Source organism: Megalobrama amblycephala, linkage group LG2 (assembly GCF_018812025.1).
Source record: "Megalobrama amblycephala isolate DHTTF-2021 linkage group LG2, ASM1881202v1, whole genome shotgun sequence".
Lineage (NCBI taxonomy): Eukaryota > Metazoa > Chordata > Actinopteri > Cypriniformes > Xenocyprididae > Megalobrama > Megalobrama amblycephala.
This window is the reverse complement of record NC_063045.1, coordinates 48,056,377-48,076,115: the sequence shown is the minus strand read 5'-3', so window position 1 is coordinate 48,076,115 and position 19,739 is coordinate 48,056,377. Positions and strand designations below refer to the sequence as shown.

General features: G+C 37.9%; 1 protein-coding gene across 5 annotated transcripts in view; it reads left to right on the top strand.

The window, feature by feature from the left end:
• The window catches only part of dclk1a (doublecortin-like kinase 1a), a 62,752-nt gene extending 43,214 nt beyond the window's left edge, over positions 1–19,538 (top strand). The window contains exons 1-13 of one of the 5 annotated variants that reach the window (XM_048181589.1): positions 558–703; positions 1,900–1,994; positions 8,200–8,284; positions 10,396–10,571; positions 10,678–10,797; positions 12,718–12,864; positions 15,174–15,307; positions 15,466–15,543; positions 15,874–15,970; positions 16,531–16,611; positions 16,735–16,848; positions 17,035–17,108; positions 18,262–18,458. In XM_048181589.1, coding sequence (XP_048037546.1) covers positions 568–703; positions 1,900–1,994; positions 8,200–8,284; positions 10,396–10,571; positions 10,678–10,797; positions 12,718–12,864; positions 15,174–15,307; positions 15,466–15,543; positions 15,874–15,970; positions 16,531–16,611; positions 16,735–16,848; positions 17,035–17,108; positions 18,262–18,319 — 1,395 coding nt within the window. In that variant the 5' untranslated portion in view covers positions 558–567 and the 3' untranslated portion in view covers positions 18,320–18,458. Of the gene's footprint in view, positions 1–557; positions 704–1,899; positions 1,995–2,266; positions 6,458–8,199; positions 8,285–10,395; positions 10,572–10,677; positions 10,798–12,717; positions 12,865–15,173; positions 15,308–15,465; positions 15,544–15,873; positions 15,971–16,530; positions 16,612–16,734; positions 16,849–17,034; positions 17,109–18,261 lie in introns of those variants that run through there. The other 4 variants (XM_048181587.1, XM_048181588.1, XM_048181585.1 and 1 more) reach the window with 4 other exon arrangements.
• The last annotated feature ends 201 nt before the right edge of the window (positions 19,539–19,739 follow it).

The following is a 19,739-nucleotide window of genomic DNA, read 5'->3' as shown; positions in this document are numbered from 1 at the left end:
AATCACTTTCAATAATAGTAGACTGAACGCTGAAAGTATTGACATCTAACAAGCTATAACTGATCTTTATCTGTTTCCTGTAAACACCACATAGATCACACAGGGTCATGCTGACAAATTGCTTTCATAAAGAAGGCTTTTTAAAGCATCTTATTCACTTGTTAGCTACTAGGTGTTATTCAGAAACCGAATAAATGAATCAATAACTAAATAATTATATAAATGCCTGAAAACAAATAATACATAACTGAGTTAATGAATAAATACCTGAGATCAAATAACAACCAACTAAATAACGCCACATTTTAAGTAGGTTAATTGAAGAGAATTGGTCATTTGACATTATTTTTTAATACACATAAGGTGCGAGACCTTAGAAATTACTATTCCATGTTAAAATACGGTAGTGTTTATGTTTGTATCTGGCCGTGGTTCGAGTGCCATTAAAGGTCTGTCGGTGAGAATATTCGGCGCGTTTCCACCATTACCTCAGCCCGCGCGCCTCCCACTTACCGTACTGCACTGGCTCAGGCGCGCGTCACAGCTACGCAAGCAGACTGCGAGCCAATGAGCGAGCAGCGGCTCACGCTCTGTACTCCGCTCTGCTCTCCGCCGCTCCATTCATTGGAATCCGCGCTCGGCGAGTGCTGCTGCTTTCTGCCCCCTGGAATAGCACTGTGTCTCAAGATGCTGCAATACGAAGGTAGGAGAGGCGGATTCAGTGCTCTTTTGCGGAGACATCGGAAGCTGGCTTTTAATGAGCAGAGTTTGGTAGTGATGTTTATTCAGCTGGGTTTGATGCCAGAAGGATTTTTATTTGATGTGGATTCATTTATATGTGAATCAGTATGGTATTGATTTCTAATTTAGTTAGTCTTTATAGAGGAGACCGAGTAGTGTTGAAACATTTTGTTTAAATGGCTTTAACTGAGTTGTTTTTTTGTTTTGTTTTTTGCGCTGTCTCTCAGACTTGATATGATATTCCCATATTTGTCTGCTACAAAATAAAATAGTTTAGAAATTTACAATTTATCACTAGAATGTAAATGAATGAGAATTTAGAATGTTTATGTCATCCCTCATGTCATTTTAAGATTTTACTACATATAGCCATATATAGGCTATATGTTTCCAGTGTTTTATATATATGGTGTTTTTTAATTTTTGACAGTAGCATCTGACATAATTAGTTTGGCCTAGTTCATAATTAATATTTTAGAATTTATATATATTTAAAAATTCATTGCATGAAAACACATTGATTTATTTTTGTATAACTTCACTACAAGCTTTGACCTTTTCCATTCATTCATACGCTCATAGCTGCTGCTTTTAGTGAATAAGAAAGAATATGGTGCTGTTACAAATCTAATGTTTATTTTTGCTATGCTATTTAAATTCTGATGGTCTGTATAAATTGCTGTTTTGACAAAGGATGTTTTTCATGTCCTGGTGACATTGTAACATATGAGAGAGTGTTAAACTGGCATGAGATGCTTCCTAATCTGTATCAGCAAATACAGGCTGTAGCCTGTGAATATGAATCAGCTTGGTGTTGACTGAGAGTTCGGTCTTCTCAGTCATACCATGACTGATGGGCCTTGGAAGATGTGAGTGTGTAGAAACGGAGGGATTTGTGCCACTGGGTGTGTGGCACTCTATCCAAAGAGGATTTGTTTAGGGATGCGAATGTGGGAAGCAGTAGCAGCTGTGTGGGCGATTTCTTCTCTTCTTACTCACAGACAGGCTTTTGAAAATCTCACTCTTTGAATATAAGAGCACTGGCGTCCTCCTGGGGGCTCTTGGAATATTTGCTGAGCTTCATTCACAAACTTTGTGCACTTTTTTTTTTTTTTTTTTTTTTTTTAATGAACTCTTTTTTCCTCTTTCCCTTTGTAGTGAATGGGACCCCAGCTAGTCAGCTGTCCACACCCCATTCTGCAAAGTCGCCCAGTCCGTCCCCCACCAGCCCGGGGAGCTTGAAGAAACGCAGGGTAAGACAACATTCTCTCTTTAATCACCCTAATACACTCTCACAGGCCAAGTTTTTACATTATCACATATAAACATAAACCTCTGCTGTCCATCTGGTGCATTTGATATCATCTATCATCTAAACTCAATTCTATTGTGTTAAATTGTGTCCTTTATACAGTGTTTATCCAGTATATGGAGTGTTCAGACCCATCTCCACTTAGATAGAACATCCTATTGCCCTCCGCCACCATCTCGGGCTCTATATAACGCGCTCCTTCTATGTTCTCAGGAAATGGACAAGGCCATCATTGACAGCACAGCTTAACTTCCCCACTTCTTCAAAGTGGCGCTATGATCCACAGTCAATCCTTAGTCTGGGCCAACACTTTTGGAGATTTGATGTGCTCTTTCTGTCTCTAGTGGACTTTGAGCTTGACTTCTGCTTGTAGTAGAGCAGCAATCATCAAGTAACATTGAGACCAGGATCCAAAATTAACTTTTGCCATTATCTGCCAATGGCGAGTATTTGAGAAAATTGACAATAAGTACCATAAATATTTCTTAGTCCGTGAGGCTGTATTTTTCATGATTTGTATTTAAAAAAAAATATTTTATTTTATTTTGGTTTTTAGCATTTTAGCAATTTCTTTTCTTTTTTTTACCTAATGTGAGAAATATCCTGATAAGTGTCACCACATGGAGTTCTGAAGAAAAAAGACTCTGCATTAGATTTTTCCTACATTTTTTCACTGTACAAGTACAAGTCAGTTAAAGACATGCACGTTTTTAATTGATCGAATCGCTCACATCATTGAAAATATGACTTAATTCTTAGGATTTGTTTCAAATCATGTAATATACTGCGGTTTCTAATATTATTACCTACCCACTGGCGAATAATGTTTTATTTAGTCACCAAAACTACTTTTTACTCACATTTGGTGCTTGGCGAGTGCTAATTTTGGATCCTGATTGAGACTGTTTAGCGGAGAAAGAGAAATTGCATGCATACATGCTGTTGAAGGAACATGCAACTCACCAGAAAGTGTTTATTTATTAATTTTTTCCCAAGAAACGCATTACCATTTGGTTTCAGAGGCCAGTTTGTGTGCGAGTGGGAGGAGTTTGTGCACGTGACCAGATCAAAGTGTCTCTAATCCTGCAATTGATAGACTAATGTAAAGAGGTTTAATGCAGTAGCAACTTCTCCTTCCCAGTCCAGAGTTTCTCTCTTAGATTATAATATGAGCCTTAAATCCTAGTGATTACTTTGACGGTCTTGCTGTCTCTCTCTTAAGAGTCTTCCATTCTCTTCTTAGCTCTCCATGACTAAAATGTACTACTACAGCATCCAAATGTTCAAAATGTTGAGCTTTTGGGACTCTTCAGATCCAGCTGCAGGCAGTTAAAGTTCTGTTTTACAGCCAGTGAAATCACGTGCTGATATTGACCCAGTATGGATTAATCAAAAACTCTTAGCCACTATCAAACTGGTGCTTTCCTCTGACCTTAAATAGGTTCTGATGGTGAAGGCTCATTGGTTTACTTTAAATGTGCAACATGTTCTCATTTCATTCCTTTAGAAAGTGCTTTCTCTTAAAAGTGGACCGCTGGGATAGTTCACCCCAAAATGAAACTTTTGCCATCATTTACTCCCCCTCAAGTTGTTTCAAACACTGTCAGAAAAAAAGGTACGGTGCTTGTCACTGGGGCAGTACCTTAAGGTACAAAGGTACTAATATGTACTTTTAAAGTATTAATATGTACCTTTAAGGTACTAATGTGCACCATTTAGGGGTAAGAAGGTACAAAGATTTACCTTTTCACTTTTGTACCTTACGGTACTGCCCCAGTGACAAGAACTGTACCTTTTTTCTGACAGTGAACCTGTACACATTTCTTTGTTCTGCTGAACACAAAGGAAGACATTTGGAATAATGTTTGTAACCAAGCAAATCTCGCCCCCCATTGACTACCATAGTAGGAAAAACAATACTATGGTAGTCAATCCGGGGTGAGATCTGCTTGGTTACAAACTATCCTTTAAAGTTAACCCATAAAAAAACTACATTATTATATTTTTATTTTAATCATGTACACTCATATAGGAAGATACCAGTCATATTCAGAACCATAATAAAAGCAAGTAGTATAATAAACTTTATTTTACATGGTTTGCCATATTGGTTCCACCATGTTGAGATCACGTGATTTTTTCTTTGTGACCCTACTATTATTGAATGATTTCGCTCAGAGAATAAATTAATTGTTTACTGCAAATATGGTATTTCTACAGTAGCACTGTGGCTGAAAACTGAAAATGACATTGAATCCTCACTAATATAATCAAAAAATTTTTGACTGCACCTTTAAGAGAAAGTACAGATATGTTCAACTTTTTATATTCGAATTCGTTCCAGATTTGAATAGAATTGGCTAAACTTCCTCTTGTGGAAGAGTCTTGACTTTTAATGATTCTAAAAGCGATTGAGTCGACGTGCCGGCAGAGAGACAGAGACGTGCTCGGCACTTTGTGTTCGCCCTCCACCCACTGGGAAAGACTCTCAGATTCTCCTCATACTTTTCACTTATCTCGCACCGCAGTCTGAGCTCTTGAAGTTGGATGATCTCTCTGCGGTTTGATTCTGTCAGATGGCTTTGCTCTCAGCTCATTGCTGTTGCAGAATGAGAATTTGGGACAGTCAGATCTGCCCAAAGCAGAGACGCATCTCAGCGTCTTTACAACCATCTCCTGCATAAGTGGGTCAGGCTTTGAACCCCACCCCTCCTCCCTCCAGTGGAGTTCTGTGAATGAAGGAGGGAGAAAAAACATTTACATAAATATGATACAAATGCAAAAGAACTGAATGTTCTCTCCAAATGGCTCGGAAGAAGCAGGCACTTCTTTATCTGGCTTATGAATTTATATGAGTCTCCGAATGTTGTTATTGCTGCTTTGTGGTTTGGTTAGTGAATTAGCTTGCAGTGTACGCAAATACACTGCTAATGTGTGTGATTACAGCAGTTCTCCGCTAGCAATACATTCTCCTGAAAATCCAAAATTACCCATTATAATCCATCTCTGATTGCTTATGCTACAGTTTTAAATGACCTTACTGCTTCCACTTGAATGATTTAAACACTGATCATTACTACTGATTTATTATTAATTAGCTTTACCGCTCAAGCCTGGGCTGTGAATTGGATTCTATGCATGACCCACTTTCAGAAATGAGGCACACAAGAGTGGAGGCTCTATACTGGGAATATATACGTGTGTGTGTGTGTGGCCTCTGTATCCTTAGGCATATCCCCTTCTTCGTCTCTCTTTTTTTCCATGAACCCTCCATTTCTCTAGGGAAGAATATGGAACAATTGATGCAATGGCGACAAATACATTTTTAATCCATGTCAAAACACATCTAAAACAGGAATGAAACTTGATTCGTAGCGTGCTAATCCATCTCAGTCAGGGTAAACAAGGTGGGATCGAGATAAATGAGGTTACAATTTCATTTGTATCAAAGCTGAGATTAAATGGAGATTTTGTTTGTCAGTTTTGTATGGTTGGTTAACTAGGGAGGCTGTGTTTTGTGTGTTGCGTAACATGAAAAGTGAGGCCATTAAGCTCAGCATCATTCTCAAAATCACACCTGTCTCTCTCTCTATCGAAGCTGAGTGCTGTTCAGGATTGAATTGAGAATGCACCTGTTTTCAGATTTGAGGTAGCAAACGGGAAGCAGGATTCCTTCTTTTTCTTATTTCGTTGTTGTGATGGACAAAGATTCCTGTTCTTCGTTCCACATCCTGTGGGTGTGGTCAATTCAAATTCAGATTTTCATAAAAACACATTCTCTATGTAATGATGTTCCTCAAACTGTCTGTTGGGTTGCATGCTCCTCACATTTTCCTTTGGTGTTTTTTCACCTGTATTTTTTCATTTTGGATGTTTAAATGACATTGTGTGTATGTGTGCATGTGTTTTCATTCATTCCATAAACATTGATTTACAAATTAATAGTCTCAAGTCAAGTGTTTTCATTTTTGAGTGAGCTATTCCTTTAACTGGTCACTTCATATTCATTTCAGAATATAGACATCTTGTATTCTGTCTGATACCATGTAAATATTACTTCTTTTTCTCTGTCTGTGCAGTAGTTTTCAGTCCTCTTGTGTTCCATTGGTTCTCATTTTTTGGTTGTTTGTTGTACCTTATTGTTTCTGCTCAGTTATATTGTCCTGTATATCTTTGCTTTATTGTCAATCATGCAGTTACCTCTGTTTTTCTATTAGTTTTGTATCATAATTCTTAGAGGTTTTCATGTGTAGGAAAAGAATATCATGTCATTTTCTGGTCATTGTTTTTAATGTGTTGTCTAGAGTTATGTTTATTTTCCATAAAGCATGTCATGAAACCATTCCATCACGCACGTATGATTGAAGATGCTAAATACATTAAACAGTAAGTCTCTTTATCTAATATGAGTTCAACTGGGTGTTCTTTACAAAATCTTTTCGGTCCTCTTTGGTTTATTTGGGACTGTTTGGTTCAGAGTTGCTTTAATCACATTTCATTTATCCCAAATTTTGTATTTTGCACTGCACAATCATTAGCGTTAATGATGGTCCTGCATTTCAAGAACAAATGAATGTGGTCGGTCGTAGAGTTAGTTAGATTACAGGTGTAATTACCAAATGTCCTGAAGTGACTCTTATGGAGTCTTAATGTTGTTGCAGCTAAGAAGCATGTCTACATCTCTTCCCCAAAACCTCAGAGATTCCAGAGCGAGGGAATGAGTAGCAGCGATTCTGATGAAAACAGCAGGATCCTGCCCGGCCATTGCATTAAATTTCCCCATTGCATCACAATCTCCACAAAACAAAATCATCTCAGGCATTAAATCAGTCATTCAAGCCATTATGTAATTAGTCTGCCACAAAAATGACAAGAGTGACCTTAAAATGTAATAATGCGTCATTGTTATTGATGCTGAGCCTGTTAATTGTTTCACTTATAAAGAATGGTTTGATAGTGTTACTGCGACACTAAATTTGGGATCATTGAGGTAAATTTGTGTTATGAGCACCATAATTGCGCAGATGCTGAATAACAGACTATTATGCAACTGAGTAGGCCTACTGCACATGGATATAACATAACGTAATATTGATAAGTGGATTCTAAAATTAAATGAGAGGCAAATCAAAAAGGATAAAGGATTGAATACGTTTTGTTTGTTTTCGCTCCCGAGAAAGAGCACAGAAATTCTGTGAAAATCTGTTTGGAGTGATCTGACCTAGCCAGGAAACAGGAAGATGCCTTATATGGGCTCGTCTCAGGCTGCTTCCTGTCTCGCAGAGGGAAAATATTATTAGTACACTCCAACAGTTTCCATGGTAACAAGAGTTTTGATAGCGCCAGGACAAACTGTGATCTGAATGAAATAGAAAAAGGATGCGGATACACGCGCTCGAGCGCGCGCACTCACACTCTCTCGAGTCAAAACTGTTTCTGATGACACTTAAACAACAGCCCTGCCTTGCCCGTCTCATATGCATCCACTCAAACTGACATTATCAAACAGTGTGTGTAGGAGTGCTGACCCTCCCTGACCCATCCACTGTTTCGCCTCGGCATATTTGCGCTTCGTTCTCGCCATTAGCAGCTCCTTACACCGCCGCCGTCCCTCTGAGGTGCGACCGGGGCAGCACTCGCGCTCCGCTACCGTCCAATCAAATCCATTTGAGTTCTCCCAGCAGTCGGGAAAGCGCGGTGCTCCCGGAGACATCATTCCAATTACACTCCGCGTGGACTTGAAAGGGTCCCTGCACCCTGACTGGCGGCAACCGGGAGCGAAAACCAATTTACAGCACAGCCAGCAACTCCGCTCACACTTGGTGCTGCCATGGAAACCAGCAAAGAAACAGTGATGCGCTAACTGGCTTTGTCCTAACACGGTACTGCTGTGTTTAAAAGTGAGAATGAGGATTGTGTCCCGAGGGTGCCGACCGTCTCTTGACGGGAATAGCACACGCGGCAGTTTGAGGATATCCAGCACAGGTAGAAAGTGAGCGAACTACCCAGGGAGCGGTTTCTCAGTTTCAGTATTTTTGAAGTTAGGTGTTTGTCGGTGGTTTTTGGAGTTGTTTCTCACACACACACTGAACATGTACAGCAGTGTAGTTGGTTTCTGGTTTAATGGCATCTTGTCTTCCTCACAGGGATCCCAGCACAGCGGTTCCTCTGCGTCTCTGGCCTCTACCAAAGTCTGCAGTATGGATGAGGAGGAAGGCTCTGTGAGCGATGGTAAGAGATCGAGAGAAGCTGGTTTGGACAGTATTATTTTAGTATTATTTATATACTATTATAGTATTTTTTTATATTTTGTTGTATAAATTTGAGTAATTTTGACATGCGTTTGTCATTTTTATTATTTAGTTTTTTATTGTTTCTATTTAGCTTAAAATTATTTTTATTTCAGTTTTTGTAATGTTAGTACTTGAAAAACGTAAACAAAAATTTCAATTTTAAATGGAATAAAACATTTTTAGGTTTAAGTTTTTTTTTTTAAATTTTACTTTAGCTTTAGCACAAAAACTATTTTTTATAGTTTCAGTTTTAGTTAACAATAGCATCACTAGGTTTAGACTGTTAAAGGGTTAGTTCACCCAAAAATGATCCCACGATTTACTCACACTCAAGGCATCCTGGATGACTATCTTCTTTCAGACAAACACAATCAAAGTTATATTATAACATATCTTGGCTCTTCCAAGCTTTATAATGGTAGTGAATGGAGCTTGAGATTTTGAAGCCCAAAAAAGTGCATCCATCATAAAAGTAATCCACATGGATCCAGGGGGTTAAAGGGTTAGTTTACCCAAAAATGAAAATTCTGTCATTTATTACTCACCCTCATGCCGTTCCACACCCGTAAGACCTTCGTTAATCTTCGGAACACAAATTAAGATATTTTAGTTGAAATCCGATGTCTCCGTGAGGCCTCCATAGGGAGCAGTGACACTTCCTCTCTCAAGATCCATAAAGGTACTAAAAACATATTTAAATGGGTTCATGTGAGTACAGTGGTTCAATATTAATATTATAAAGCGACGAGAATATTTTTGGAGCGGCAAAAAAAACCAAAATAACGACTTATTTAGTGATGGCCGATTTCAAAACAATGCTTCAGGAAGCATCGGAGCATAAATGAATCAGTGTGTCGAATCTGCTGTTCGGAGCGCCAAAGTCACGTGATTTCAGCCGTTGGCAGTTTGACACGCGATCTGAATCATGATTCGATACACTGATTCATTATGCTCTGAATCTTCCTGAAGCAGTGTTTTGAAATCGGCCATCACTAAATAAGTCGTTATTTAAAAATATTCCAAAAATATTCTTGTCGCTTTATAATATTAACATTGAACCACTGTACTCACATGAACTGATTTAAATATGTTTTTAGTACCTTTATGGATCTTGACAGAGGAAGTGTCATTGCTCCCTATGGAGGCCTCACGGAGCCATCGGATTTCAACTAAAATATATTAATTTGTGTTCCGAAGATTAACGAAGGTTTTATGGGTGTAGAACAGCATGAGGGTGAGTAATAAATGACAGAATTTTCATTTTTGGGTGAACTAACCCTTTAATAAATGCCTTATGAAGCAAAGCGATGCGATTTTGTAAGAAATATATCCATATTTAAAACTTAATAAACTATAATAACCAGAACTCGACTTGCATATGGCCGTTGCTGGAAGCCAGTTATTATAGTTTATATTTTAAGGTACAATATTTTTCTTATAAATACGATATGGATATTTTTCTTACAAAAACCCATCACTTCGCTTCAGAAGGCATTTATTAACCCCCTGGAGCCGTGTGGAGCCCCATTCACAGATGTGATAATTTTCATTTTTGTGTGAAATATCCCTTTAAGCATGGCAGTCAATCGACCATTATGCATGACCATGCAATATACATGTATTCAGACTTCCTTACAAAGAGATCAAGGCCTAAATTTGTGCTGTTCAAGAACTGTGATCTTATGCAGATATGGCAGCTTGATGAATTTATTAATGAGAAGGCCCTTTACTAATGAAAGCTTTATAGTTGTCTCAAGAGTATGTCTGCAGTGAAGGTCAACACTGAAGGCTTTGCATAGGTGTTCATTATACAATAATTTCCGCTTCAGTGTACGTGGTGTAGCTGACTGTAATGAAAGACGCATGAGGTGTGAACCGAATACATGTTCATCGTCTTGTTCTTTGAGCTGCATTCAAAGAGATTCTCAGACTAGGAATGTTGGTCTGGAATCAAATTCCTCAACTGCCTACAGAGATTTCAGTCATAAAAACAGATTCTGAATGAGGCCCACTCAGTCTTGCTCTAATTTTCTTCCTTACCGTCTGCAGCCGAGCCCTTGGAGGAGACGCCGATACCCACAGTCCCAAGCTCCATTTCAGATCGGTACAAAGTCGGCCGAATGATCGGAGACGGGAATTTTGCGGTGGTCCATGAGTGTGTGGAGCACTCGACTGGCAGGGCGTACGCTCTGAAGATCATCAACAAAGGCAAATGCAGAGGGAAGGTGAGATATGGAAGCGTTGTGATATTGTCAATAAAATGCTTATATTTCTATTTTTATGAAGATTTATGCGATACATTTTTATTCGGATTTTTTTTCTCCTGCACAGGAGCATATGATCCAGAATGAGGTGGCTATCCTAAGAAGAGTGAAACATCCAAACATTGTGCTGCTGATTGAGGAAATGGACACTTACAGTGAACTCTACCTCGTCATGGAGCTTGTAAAGGTGTGTACTATAGCACTTTAATGCACCTGTTCAAACCTGAGGTGAAAACAAATGTAAATCGAAACTCCAGTTACAGAGTTGAGTCCGGATGAATTTTAGCTCTTGGTGGGTCCATGTAATGGCTTCCTTGTGCAGTTGTGCTGGCTGTGTTGAACCGAGCGTTATTTTAAGCTGCTGTTCTACTTACTCGACTCTTTGAGGGGATTTCTGCCACACGAACGGCAAACCAGGCCACCATGAACTTTCTGCCTGCTGTGTATAAACTGCTCGACCTCAAGAAAACTCTTGTGATGTGGATCATTTTGTGAATGTGGAAATACCACATTGCTGTATTTTTTGGTTGAACAAATGCTTTATTATAACAAACTTGAAACCATTTGTTATGTTTTTTCAAATTTCAGTCATCAAAAACATGTCTAATCATTTAAATGTAATAATTGATTGTGGATTAGATTAACAACTTATTTTTATCATTAATATATATATATTTTTTTAAAGAATAATAGAGTCCCATTTTATTCAGAAAATTATTTTTTCTTTTTTGGATTTAATACAAATATATTATTAACAAATGAATGCATAAAACTAACAATTTAATTAATGTTTTAAAATGCAATCAAATGAGAATGTAACAACTTTTATTCTTTTTATTTATTTATTTTAGAGATTTAAGTTAAAACATGGACAAAAAGTATAATGTATAAATAATAAAGGACATAATATTGTACAATAGTAATATAGTAATATATTTCTGTCATAATTTCTTCAAGTTAAACCAAACCTTTATTTTGAGGGGTTGTAAGACCTTTGAGTTTCAGAGTGTATTTGACAATAGTTTTTCTCTAATAAAATGATCAAAATGTTTATTAAGCCTTCTCTCAGAGAAGTTCTGGAGATGCTCATGTGTTCACGTCCTCATATTGTGAGACGTCAGACACCGAAAACACCACGAGCGTCGCGCGTACTCGAGTGTGTAGTAGACGAAACGGCGCAGCTCATTCACACAAAGACATGCAGAACAAGCAGATTATTTATATAGCAGTCATTTTGCGCTTTAATATTCACAGACCATGTCGCGAATTGATTTATTGTTTTACGTGACATCTGCGTTAATTCCATTTTCATTCCCATACTGCAAATTTTAACTTCTTTAAGGATAGATATTAGAGATAACAGTCTCTGTCTCTGACATTTTCTCCACTGTACGTGTGTGGGTGGAGTAAGTTGAGAGTCTAACCAGTCAAGTGGAAAGAAGTTGCTTATGCGCAGGTGAGATTCTCCGTCTGATTTTTTTTCTTCTAATACCGTAGATAAGCAAATGTGCTTGAAAATGCTTGAATGAGAAGATGTTAAAATGATTTAGGGGCCGTTCACACAGAATGTATTTTTGTTTTTTATTTAAAATGCGCAAGACAGACTTCTTTGACCCCTTGCGTCTCGCACATGCATTCTCGTACATTCTGAAAATGTGGCACTCAAGCTAAAAATGAGTCTCGAGACCTTGCTTTTTTTCCCCATTCCACTGCCCTGCATCTTGTGTTTTTTAACGCAAAAAACGCAAACCAGCTCTTATTAAGCGCAGTAAGAACTCAGTGCTGTACTCGCGATGACCGCCACAAGCGCGCTCAAATCAAATACACACAAAAATATGTCAAAATGGCATTATTCACGTAGACACAGTCGGTTAACCTAAACAGTTGGGAAAGAAATCGGATGTGCGTTGTATCTGTGCATTAGGCCTTAAAGTGACAGCAGCCTAATATACCTGCTGCCGTCTAAGCTGTAAATGTTAATCGAATAACAAAAATAAAATAAAATACTTCTCTTGGCTGAATAGCTTTAGTAGCATTAATAAGAACCAATGCATATTTAATACAGTGAAGACGACTACTCAATTTCTTACTTTGTTCTTATTTTTAGGGAGGAGATCTTTTTGATGCCATCACCTCGGCCAACAGATACACTGAGCGGGACGCCAGTGGCATGCTGTACAACCTGGCCAATGCTATTAAGTACTTACACAGCCTTAACATCGTTCACCGAGACATCAAGCCAGAGAACCTTTTGGTAAGATATCAACATGCGTCGTTCCTTCTTTCCTTCCTTTCCAAAACATACTTCTGAGAATGACATCCTGAGCAAATATCTCATGTCTAACACTCAAGCGCTGTTGTTATCACATCCTAAAGATCACCAGCCTCCACAAACGTGTGTTCCTGTGTGTACGTGTTGTGTAGAGGAAAGGAACGGATGAAACTCATAGGTCTTGTGGGCTGGAACTATATAAGTGTGTTTGGAGAAAGAGAGATGATTGCTGTGAGCTCTTTGACTGAGTCTAGACCAGCCACCTACTGACTGACTGTATACGTGTGATATCACTTCTGCAGCGGAAGAACTGAGATGTGACTCACACATTGACAGTTCACAGACTGTACTGTTCTCCAAGGCTGTTCTCGTATGAACCTTTTACCAGAGCATCATTCATGAATCAATGGCTGATACGCAGCCACTTCCTCTACTGATTTAAGATGGAAGCGTTGTTTATTAAGGCAAGACACCACAGGTGAATAGGGTAAAACTGTTAACAATTAGATATCACCATACTTCAAGTTCCCCAGTTGATTAATCAGTACATTTAAGACAATTGTTTTGTATTACAAGTTTTCTGAAAAGTTATGAATAAATAGTCAAATGAGGCATTATCTAAATAAATATGCACTCATTTGCATAAAAGTCCAGAACATAAATCTGAACTTTGGCATATTAGAGTTAGGTAGCTTTACAGCGTAAATTACTTTTTATCACTCCATAAATCAGAAAATACTGTGAACTGCCAGTAAAAATATCTATATTATATAAATCAGGCAAATTATATATAAACAAACCCCTTTGTAAAAACTTCAGAATATAGATTGGAAAATGATACGTGCTTTTGAAATGGACAAATAGATAGTGTAATAAAATGTTTTTTTTCCCACTAGTCTGAAAGAAGGCAAGTTATGGAGGCAAGAAAATCTCAAAATGGACCAGTGCATTAAAACCTTAAAGGGATAGTTCACCCAAAAATGAAAATTCTGTCATCATTTACTTACCCTCATGAGTTTTGTTCTTCTGTTGAATACAAAAGGTAGACTGGGTAAACCCAGCCTGATCTGCCGGCGATTTGATTTCGCCCGGCAACTCAGTCTGGAAACCCGTACATTCATTTCTGCTGCATCAGTTACACTTTTGCAGGAACCAATCACAGACGGGTACAGAGCTCTTTCTATGGCTCTGGGCGGGTATAACACGATGCCGTCTCTCGCGCGACCGTCAATCCAATTCCTTTTAACCTCTCGACGATGCTAAATGACTTCTTTAGTTTAGCAAACAAATCGCTCGAGTGGGTGTAAATACCACTCACTTTCATGTGTTTTTGCACAACCTGCAAAAATCGCTCGATGCCATTGCTGCTTCTGTAAACCGCTGATCAATGCTACAAACCAATACAAATTAAACCTGTCTGGAGTTTTCGCGTCGCTCTGCAAAAGTACGTCACCCGGATCGTTGATCTGATTGGTTGAAGGACTATCCAATTGCGTGAATAATGCTCGTTGATCACGCCTCTTGTGCAGTAGGAAATACATAGAAAACTCCCCAGACCAATGTTCAATTTTAAACTGAGCTTGGTCTGGTGATAGCCAGACAATACAATTTTCTACTATGGAAGTCAATGGGTTCTGTCAACTGTCTGGTTACCAACATTCTTTAAAATATCTTATTTAGTGTTCAACAGAAGAACGAAACTTATACAGGTTTGGAACAACTTGAAGGAGAGTAAGTAAGGACAAAATGTTCATTTATTGCTGAACTATCCCTTTAAGCCCTGTTTATGAGCTGGGGAATTTGTCTATTAATGCTGTGGATCTTACAATTGAAAATGTGTTCTGGTAGCAGTAAATAAGACTCTGTTTCTCAAATGCACTCCAGTGAACTAGAAAGAGCCGTGCACTGGCTCACATATGCACTCGCTCACTCTTGGTGTGTCGAAGATAATTGCTTGTGGCTGGAAGCATGCATGTCAAATGCACCTTGCAATGCAGAATGAGGTTTTTTCATAACGCACCACTTTACATATTATATAACAGCAAACACAAAACCAGCCAAGCTTAGGATGCTCAATGGATTCGGTTCCTTTTTAGCATCAGTGGGATTTAGGTTAAAGACATTAAATGCACAAATATCTGTTTATTTGAAGCGAGTGCATATTTTTGACGCTGATATGCTCACCTTGGGATTTTTGAGAGCCGGATATGTCATTTTCAGAGATTGCTTTGAAGGATCTAGGTTGATTTTGCTCCTTCATCTAATATTGCTCTTCACTTCACAATTCACAGGTGTACGAGCATCAAGACGGAAGCAAATCGCTGAAGCTGGGCGACTTTGGCTTGGCCACCGTGGTAGACGGACCCCTGTACACTGTCTGCGGAACACCCACATATGTAGCACCAGAGATTATCGCAGAGACCGGGTGAATATTTTAGCATGTTTGCACAAATCTGGTTCATTGAATGTGTGATATTTTCATGGACTAGTGTGATGTTATTAAGCATTGAGTAGTGATTGTTATTATTCTTTTATTTAGAGCAGTAAAACTAAAACAACACTCTTTCGTTTGCTGTATTGCAGGTATGGCCTTAAGGTAGATATCTGGGCCGCTGGAGTCATCACATATATTCTCCTCTGTGGCTTTCCTCCATTTCGTGGGTAAGTTCAGTGTGAATGAGAAAATGTGGCTAAAGATTATATATTTTTTCATTTTTTAACGTTTATTTGATTTTTGAAGTTTAAAAAAAAATCCTGTAATTACCATCAAAACAATGATTTTATCAGTAAAAAAAAGTGGGTCACATGTCAAAGATTCATTCTTAAATACATTCTTTCTGGTATGTAGTGCACTGAGTAATGTAATCAAAGCTGTAAGGTTATGTAAGATGTTATTGCGCCTCCCTGTGGCTATCTGTGGTACTATCCGTGAACGCAATGCAACGAGCTCCCCCTGTTGATGTATATTTGAAGTCGCACTCTGTATTTCAGGAGCACTGATGATCAAGAAGCTCTGTTTGACCAGATACTGCTGGGACAGTTAGAATTCCCTCCCCCTTACTGGGACAATGTATCCGACTCAGCCAAAGTAAGTGGAACATGTTTTAAAAAGGAAAATAATATGATAATAAATATTATGTTTTTTTTGAAAAGCAAAATAATATGATAATAAATAATATGTAGGAATTTTTGAAAACAACAACAACAAAATAATGTGATAATAAATAATGTTTTTTTAAAGCAAAATAAAATTATCATATAAATAATATGATAATTTTTTGATTTGTCTTTAGTGATATATTATTTTCTTGACTAGGAAATAGTGTATCGCTATAGACAAATTAATTTAGAAATATAGAATGTTCAAAATCAAATGGAATTCCTTTAAAAAGCTTATATATTATTTATTATTATCATATTATTTTGCTTTAAAATCCTATTTATTTATTATCATATTATTTATAATAATTATTTATTTTAATTAGTTATTAATTATTTATTATTAATTATAATTATTTATAATAATAATAATAATAATAATGTTTAATGTGGTCATTGTGTTCAGCAATTCAAGGTCATGAGCATTAATATGTTTTTACTGGCATTTGGGTTTGGCACTAACTCTGTGTGTCCCGTCCGTCTCCTCAGGAGCTGATCGTGTCTATGCTGCAGGTGGAAGTGGATCAGAGATACACAGCGCTGCAGGTGCTGGAACATCCCTGGGTCACTGTGAGTAATTCAGATTAAACTCGGCTCTATATGAATCTTTATTGATAAATTATAACAATGACACAGTCTTAACACATTTTGTTTAATAACTGCAGTAACTGATCAGATCAATGGCTGTTTCAGAATGACGGTCTGTCAGAAAACGAGCACCAGCTGTCAGTGGCAGGAAAGATCAAGAAGCACTTTAACACCGGGCCCAAACCCAGCAACAACACCCCAGGAGTGTCTGTCATGACGGTAAGCCCACACTGACACCAGACACAGCTTCTGTTCTCATGCCTGAAGTTAAGAATAAACATTAAAGACCAGACACCATGTGTGACAGTTGAAATATACTGTGAATACTACCGCTGATGATTTGAGTGTATCTGTAATGTTATCTGAGCATTGTTCATTGAGCTCCACTGATTTTTCTTCGCTTAGCTCGACCATGACTTTTCCATCCAGAGATCAGGGTCGTTGGATTTCTATCAGAACCCGGGCATGTTTTGGATAAGGTAACGACATGTGTCCACTGTAGCACGCCAGCCCCTGTCTTGTTGAACCCCAGTGTGAGCACTGAATCCTGCTCATGTCATGATCAAAGATGGCCGCTGCGCTCTGGCCATCTACAGTCATTCAGCCCATGTGTGTGAACGTGCTCAGTCCAGGTGGAAAGAATGTGCATGATCTGCTTCAACATCATGGCGATATTTTTATGTGCTGCTTGTGTCACTGTCCTGCTTCTAACCAGCTTCTCATGACCTTCAAGCTTGTGCAGAAAAAAAATATGCTTTTTAGTAGAAATTCACTTTTAATAAATATATTTATTACATGTATTTATTAGTATTAAATGTACTCTACTGTTCATAAGTTTGGGGTAAATAATAAGATTTTTATTTGAAATGAATACTTTTATTCAGCAAGGATGCATTAAATGAATCAAAAGTGACAGTGAAGACAATTATAATGTTACAAAAGATCTTTATTTCAAATAAATGCTGAACTTTCGATTCTTTAAAGAATCCTGAACAAATGTATCTCAGTTTCCACAAAAATATTAACCAGCTCATTTGTTTTTTAACATTGATAATAATAATAATAATAAAAATTGAGCAGTAAATCAGCATATTAGAATGATTTCTGAAGGATCACGTAACACTAAAGACTGGAGTAATGATGCTTTTTTTCAGAATAAATTACATTTTAAAATATATTAAAACAGTTCTTTTAAATTGTAAAAATATTTCACAATATTACCATTTTTACCGTATTTTTAATTAAATAAATGCAGCCTTGGTGAGCATTACAGACTTCAAAAACATAAAAAAAAAAATCTTACTGACACCAGACTTTTGAACGATAGTGTATTTACTTTTAATTTTTTATTATTTTGAATTTGTCAAATGTCATTTTTTAAAAATAATTTTAATTATAGGGATCACCCAAAAATGTTTTTATTATTATTATTGTTGTTGTCACCCTCATATTATTCCAGTGTATATATGTCTTCTAAAGACACAATGTCCAAGCCAAGCAGAATTTGACAACTATCCACTTTCTTTGAGTTTGGACATTCTGTCTCAGACATAATACAGAATTGGAATGACATTGCAAAATCTATTGTAATCTATTGTAACTTACAATAAAATTCCTTATTTCCTCCATCAGACCACCGCTCTTGATAAGGAGAGGCAGATTTTCCGACGAGGACGCCACCAGAATGTGAGCGCAGCTCCCTGGACCACCCAGCCGACCTGTAGCCTCCACATTCCAGCCTTTACGCCCCGTCTGTGCCCCGGTCTGTACCTTGACCCCACGTCCCAGCCGCCCACTGGACTTCCTGCTCCAGCCCTATTATCCAGTCCGTGTCCCTCTACCACCACCGCCACCACCGCCACCACCACCACGCCCGAGTCTGAAGACTTTTCCGCCTGCTCCACGGAGACTGTTCGCTCCCTCTTCTCCCCTTTCTAGCACTGAAAGGAAAGAGAGCGAGTGGAAAGGGCACTAAAAGAGGAGAAGGGTTTATGAGGATTCGGAACGCGGCCGAGTGGACTGATGAACTGAACCGAACCATTTTGTAATCCGATCACATAAAGGTGCAGGGTAAACGATGACCGTCAAGAAGGGGGTTTCTTGTTTATTTATGGTCATTATAATAACTTTTTCATCTATTTATACATAAAGAATACATTTTCTTTTTTATTCAACTTCAAAAATGTCCTCTTTTTCTGTTGAAGCACCTTAGAAATTTGATGTTTTTATTGGTCCGGTATTGTTCATAAGCTCCAGAAGGAAACTGTAAGGACACTATAACTGATTAACTAATGTCATTCCTGATAATTAGTATGCCGTGTTTCCAAAAACCGAAAATGGTTTGAATTGCCGATACCTCTTAAGAGATAAACTCGTATCTGGATTTCCTTCCCTTTGTGGTCACAGTACTGGACGCACAGCACTTGTTCATACGTGAGATGGGGACCTTGTTTTGTAATCAGTGTAAATAATATAATTTCAATTATTTTGATATTGACAATATATTTCTTTATCTTATCTAGACAGTGTAAGTCACATTTAACCATTTTTGCAGTTTTTAAGTATATGGAACATAAGCACAAACGCATTGAGGGAAAGACATAAGCAACATTCCTTAACACAGGGTCAGCTCTTGGAAATACAAATGCCAACGGTTCGTTCTGATTAATTCCATTTCATTAATGCAGGACATTCATTCAGTGGTAGTGCTGTGTAATGAGAAGCGCTGCTGTTGGTGTCAGGAGGTTAGATTAGGGTTGAGTGTTCCTGAAGTGCAGTAAGAGGTGTTCTAGTAACTCATAGCCCTGCTTACGGTGTCATTGTATTCTCTCATTAGTGCATGGAATACAGAGTGGCTCTTACATTATAATTTGAGACATTACCTTATTAAAAAATATACCATAACCTCATTTTGTTGTTGTTTATTGATGCTGTTTGACCTAGGCTATTCATCAGCTTTTATGACCTTCAGCCCTGCCGACACCACCTCACCACTAGGGGCCAATCGAATCCGCTCAAATAACTTTTAATAGGCACTCTCTTTAGCGCCTGATTACCATTACTACAAAATCATGTTATGATAAATGCTGAACTACTTTACAATGACCATT